The sequence below is a fragment of the Narcine bancroftii genome, chromosome 8, assembly GCF_036971445.1.
Source record: "Narcine bancroftii isolate sNarBan1 chromosome 8, sNarBan1.hap1, whole genome shotgun sequence".
NCBI classification, from domain to species: Eukaryota; Metazoa; Chordata; class Chondrichthyes; order Torpediniformes; family Narcinidae; genus Narcine; species Narcine bancroftii.
Window position 1 is genome coordinate 59,020,196 of NC_091476.1, and position 5,692 is coordinate 59,025,887.

A 5,692-nucleotide genomic window follows, 5' to 3' on the forward strand; every position below is an offset into this window, starting at 1 on the left:
ATGGCCCGGCCTCCGCGGTGCTCCTGGCACGACCTCCCCAGCGCTGCAGGCCCGGACTCCCCAGCACTGCAGCCCACTCATCCCAGCACTCCAGACCCAGCCTTCCCAGTACTCCAGGCCCAGCCGCCCCAGTAGTCCAGACCTAGCCTCAACAGTACTCCTGGTCGAGCCTCACCAGTGCTCCAGGCCCAGCCTCGCCAGTACTCAAGGCTCAGCCTACCTTGTCCACCAGGCCCATCTTCACCAGTACTCCAGGCCCAGCCTCACCAGAACTCCAGGACCAGCCTCACCAGTACTCCAGGCCCAGCCTTGCCAGTAATCCAGGCCCAGCCTCACCAGTACTCCTGGGCCTGCCTCACCAGTTCTCTAGGGCCAGCTTCACAAGTACTCCAGGCCCAGCCTCCCCAGTACTCCAGGCTCAGCCTCCCTTGTCCACCAGGCCCATCTTCACCAGTACTCCAGGCCCAGCCTCACCAGTAATCCAGGCCCAGCCTCAACAGTACTCCAGACCTAGCCTCACCAGTACTCCTGGTCCAGCCTCACCAGTACTCCAGGCCCAGCCTCCCCAGTACTCCAGGCTCAGCCTCCCTTGTCCACCAGGCCCATCTATACCAGTACTCCAGGGCGAGCCTCACCAGTACTCCAGGCCCAGCCTCACCAGTACTCCAGGCCCAGCCTTGCCAGTAATCCAGGCCCAGCCTCACCAGTACTCCAGGGCCAGCCTCACGAATTCTCTAGGGCCAGCTTCACAAGTACTCCAGGTCCAGCCTCACCAGTACTCCAGGTCAAGCCTCACCAGTAATCCAGGCCCAGCCTCACCAGTACTCCAGGTCCAGCCTCACCAGTACTCCAGGTCAAACCTCACCAATACTCCAGGCCCAGCCTCACCAGTACTCCAGGCCCAGACTCACCAGTACTTCAGGCCCAGCCTCACCAGTACTCCAGGCCCAGGCTCCCCAGTATTCCAGGTGCAGCCTCACCAGTACTCCTGGCCCAGCCTCACCAGTACTCCAGGCCCAGCCTCCCCAGTACTCCAGGACCAGCGTCACCAGAGCTCCAGGCCCAGCCTCCCCAGTATTCCAGGCCCAGCTTCACCAGTACTCCAGGCCCAGCCTCACCAGTACTCCAGGCCCAGCCTCACCAGTACACCAGGCCCAGCCTCACCATTACTCCAGGCCTATTTCACTCGCTCTCCATGTGAAGCCTCCCCAGCACTCCAGGCCCAGCCTCCCCAGCACTCCTGTGCCAGCCTCCCCAGGACTCGAGGCCTAGCCTTCCCAGCACTCCAGGCCCAGCCTCCCCAGCACTCCAGGTCCCGCCTACCCAGTAATCCAGGCCCAGCCTCACCAGTACTCCAAACCCAGCCTCCCCTGTACTCCAGTCCCAACCTCACCAGGCCCGGCCTCACATGAACTCATGGCCCGGCCTCCGCGGTGCTCCTGGCACGACCTCCCCAGCGCTGCAGGCCCGGACTCCCCAGCGCTGCAGGCCCGGACTCCCCAGCACTGCAGCCCACTCATCCCAGCACTCCAGACCCAGCCTTCCCAGTACTCCAGGCCCAGCCGCCCCAGTAGTCCAGACCTAGCCTCACCAGTACTCCTGGTCGAGCCTCACCAGTGCTCCAGGCCCAGCCTCACCAGTACTCAAGGTCAAGCCTCACCAATACTCCAGGCCCAGCCTCAACAGTACTCCAGGCCCAGACTCACCAGTACTTCAGGCCCAGTCTCACCAGTACTCCAGGCCCAGGCTCCCCAGTATTCCAGGTGCAGCCTCACCAGTACTCCAGGCCCAGACTCACCAGTACTCCTGGCCCAGCCTCACCAGTACTCCAGGCCCAGCCTCCCCAGTACTCCAGGACCAGCGTCACCAGCGCTCCAGGCCCAGCCTCCCCAGTATTCCAGGCCCAGCTTCACCAGTACTCCAGGCCCAGCCTCACCAGTACTCCAGGCCCAGCCTCACCAGTACACCAGGCCCAGCCTCACCATTACTCCAGGCCTATTTCACTTGCACTCCATGTGAAGCCTCCCCATCACTCCAGGCCCAGCCTCCCCAGCACTCCTGTGCCAGCCTCCCGAGGACTCCAGGCCCAGCCTTCCCAGCACTCCAGGCCCAGCCTCTCCAGCACTCCAGGTCCCACCTACCCAGTAATCCAGGCCCAGCCTCACCAGTACTCCAAACCCAGCCTCCCCTGTACTCCAGGCACAACCTCACCAGGCCCGGCCTCCCCGGTGCTCCTAGCGCGGTATCGCCGGTGCTCCTGGCCCGGCCTCGCCGTTGCTCCTGGCCTGGCCTCCCCGGTTCTCCTGTCCCGGCCTCCCCGATGCTCCTGGCCCGTTCTCCCCAGTGCTCCTGGCCCGGCCTCGCCGGTGCTCCTGGACCGGCCTCCGCGGTGCTCCTGGCCCGGCCTCGCCGGTGCTAATGGCCCGGCCTCGCCGGTGATCCTAGCGCGGCCTTGCCGTTGCTCCTGGCCCAGACTCGCCAGTGCTCCTGGCCCGGCCTACCCGCTGCTCCTGGCCCGGCCTCGCCGGTCCTCCAGGCCTGGCCTCCCCGGTGCACCTGGCCCGGCCTCCCCGGTGCTCCTGGCCCGGCCTCTCCGGTTCTCCTGGCCCAGCGTCACCAGTACTCCAGGGCGAGCCTCACCAGTACTCCAGGCCCAGCCTCACCAGTACTCCAGGCCCAGCCTTGCCAGTAATCCAGGCCCAGCCTCACCAGTACTCCAGGGCCAGCCTCACGAATTCTCTAGGGCCAGCTTCACAAGTACTCCAGGTCCAGCCTCACCAGTACTCCAGGTCAAGCCTCACCAGTAATCCAGGCCCAGCCTCACCAGTACTCCAGGTCCAGCCTCACCAGTACTCCAGGTCAAACCTCACCAATACTCCAGGCCCAGCCTCACCAGTACTCCAGGCCCAGACTCACCAGTACTTCAGGCCCAGCCTCACCAGTACTCCAGGCCCAGGCTCCCCAGTATTCCAGGTGCAGCCTCACCAGTACTCCAGGCCCAGACTCACCAGTACTCCTGGCCCAGCCTCACCAGTACTCCAGGCCCAGCCTCCCCAGTACTCCAGGACCAGCGTCACCAGCGCTCCAGGCCCAGCCTCCCCAGTATTCCAGGCCCAGCTTCACCAGTACTCCAGGCCCAGCCTCACCAGTACTCCAGGTCCAGCCTCACCAGTACACCAGGCCCAGACTCACCATTACTCCAGGCCTATTTCACTCGCTCTCCATGTGAAGCCTCCCCAGCACTCCAGGCCCAGCCTCCCCAGCACTCCTGTGCCAGCCTCCCCAGGACTCGAGGCCTAGCCTTCCCAGCACTCCAGGCCCAGCCTCCCCAGCACTCCAGGTCCCGCCTACCCAGTAATCCAGGCCCAGCCTCACCAGTACTCCAAACCCAGCCTCCCCTGTACTCCAGGCCCAACCTCACCAGGCCCGGCCTCACATGAACTCATGGCCCGACCTCCGCGGTGCTCCTGGCACGACCTCCCCAGCGCTGCAGGCCCGGACTCCCCAGCACTGCAGCCCACTCATCCCAGCACTCCAGACCCAGCCTTCCCAGTACTCCAGGCCCAGCCGCCCCAGTAGTCCAGACCTAGCCTCACCAGTACTCCTGGTCGAGCCTCACCAGTGCTCCAGGCCCAGCCTCGCCAGTACTCAAGGCTCAGCCTACCTTGTCCACCAGGCCCATCTTCACCAGTACTCCAGGCCCAGCCTCACCAGAACTCCAGGCCCAGCCTCACCAGTACTCCAGGTCCCGCCTACCCAGTAATCCAGGCCCAGCCTCACCAGTACTCGAAACCCAGCCTCCCCTGTACTCCAGGCCCAACCTCACCAGGCCCGGCCTCACATGAACTCATGGCCCGGCCTCCCCTGTGCTCCTAGCGCGGCCTCGCCGGTGCTCCTGGCCCAGCCTCGCAGGTATTCCTGGCCAGGACTCCCCGCTGCTCCTGGCCCGGCCTCGCCGTTGTTCCTGGCCTGGCCTCCCCGGTTCTCCTGTCCCGGCCTCCCCGATGCTCCTGGCCCATTCTCCCCAGTGCTCCTGGCCCGGCCTCGCCGGTGCTCCTGGACCGCCCTCCCCAGTGCTCCTGGCCCGGCCTACCCGGTGCTCCTAGCCCGGCCTCGCCGGTGCTAATGGCCCGGCCTCGCCGGTGCTCCTAGCGCGGCCTTGCCGTTGCTCCTGGCCCAGACCCGCCGGTGCTCCTTGCCCGGCCTCCCCGCTGCTCCTGACCCGGCCTCGCCGGTCCTCCAGGCCTGGCCTCCCCGGTGCTCCTGGCCCGGCCTCTTCGGTACTCCTGGCCCAGCATCACCAGTACTCCAGGCCCAGCCTCACCAGTACTCCTGGCCCAGCCTCACAAGTACTCCAGGCCCAGCCTCACCAGTACTCCAGGCCCAGCCTCACCAGTACTCCCGGCCCCGCCTCACCAGAACTCCAGCGCCAGCCTCCCCAGTACTCCAGGCCCAGCGTCACCAGCGCTCAAGGCCTATCCTGCCCAGTCTTCCAGGCCCAGCCTCACCAGTAATCCAGGCCCAGCCTCACCAGTACTCCTGGCCCAGCCTCACCAGTACTCCAGGCCCAGCCTCACCAGTACTCCAGGCCCAGCCTCACCAGTTCTCCAGGCCCGGCCTCACATGAACTCATGGCCTGGCCTCCTCGGTGCTCCTAGCACGGCCTCGCCGGTGCTCCTGGCCCAGCCTCGCCGGTATTCCTGGCCCGGACTCCCCGCTTTTCCTGGCCCGGCCTCGCCGGTGCTCCTGGCCTGGCACCCCCGGTGCTCCTGTCCCGGCCTCGCCGGTGCTCCTGGCCCAGCCTCTCCAGTACTCCAGGCTCAGCCTCCCTTGTCCACCAGGCCCATCCTCACCAGTACTCCAGGCCCAGCCTCACCAGTACTCCAGGCCCAGCCTCCCCAGTACTCCAGGCCCAGCCTCCCCAGTACTCCAGTCTCAGCCTACCTTGTACACCAGGCCCATCTTCACCAGTACTCCAGGCCCAGCCTCACCAGTACTCCAGGCCCAGCCTCACCAGTACTCCAGGCCCAGCCTTGCCAGTAATCCAGGCCCAGCCTCACCAGTACTCCTGGGCCAGCCTCACCAGTTCTCTAGGGCCAGCTTCACAAGTACTCCAGGCCCAGCCTCCCCAGTACTCCAGGCTCAGCCTCCCTTGTCCACCAGGCCCATCTTCAACAGTACTCCAGGCCCAGCCTCACCAGTACTCCAGGCCCAGCCTCACCAGTACTCCAGACCTAGCCTCACCAGTACTCCTGGTCCAGCCTCACCAGTACTCCAGGCCCAGCCTCCCCAGTACTCCAGGCTCAGCCTCCCTTGTCCACCAGGCCCATATATACCAGTACTTCAGGCCCAGCCTCACCAGTACTCCAGGCCCAGCCTCACCAGTACTCCAGGCCCAGCCTCCCCAGTATTCCAGGCGCAGCCTCACCAGTACTCCAGGCCCAGACTCACCAATACTCCTGGCCCAGCCTCACCAGTACTCCAGGCCCAGCCTACACAGTATTCCAGGCCCAGCCTCACCCGTACTCCAGGCCCAGCCTCACCCGTACTCCTGGCCCAGCCTCACCAGTACTCCAGGCCCAGCCTCACCAGCACTCCAGGCACAGCCTTACCAGTACTCCAGGCCCCGCCTCACCAGAACTCCAGCGCCAGCCTCACCAGTACTCCAGGCCCAGCCTCACCAGTAAATTAG

General features: G+C 65.6%; 3 protein-coding genes across 3 annotated transcripts; all 3 read left to right on the forward strand.

Annotated features, from left to right (window-relative positions):
- LOC138742016 (proline-rich protein 36-like) lies at window positions 1-1,412 on the forward strand. Its single transcript, XM_069896209.1, has 2 exons — window positions 1-131; window positions 233-1,412. Exons 1-2 carry the CDS (start codon window positions 1-3, stop codon window positions 1,410-1,412), a joined length of 1,311 nt encoding a protein of 436 aa, XP_069752310.1.
- A 4-nt stretch (window positions 1,413-1,416) lies between these two features.
- Window positions 1,417-3,440, forward strand: LOC138742017 (proline-rich protein 36-like). Its single transcript, XM_069896210.1, has 3 exons — window positions 1,417-1,961; window positions 2,039-2,803; window positions 2,882-3,440. Exons 1-3 carry the CDS (start codon window positions 1,417-1,419, stop codon window positions 3,438-3,440), a joined length of 1,869 nt encoding a protein of 622 aa, XP_069752311.1.
- Window positions 3,437-5,692, forward strand: LOC138742018 (uncharacterized protein DKFZp434B061-like). The gene is made up of 4 exons (XM_069896211.1): window positions 3,437-3,759; window positions 3,877-4,096; window positions 4,181-4,556; window positions 4,659-5,692. Exons 1-4 carry the CDS (start codon window positions 3,437-3,439, stop codon window positions 5,690-5,692), a joined length of 1,953 nt encoding a protein of 650 aa, XP_069752312.1.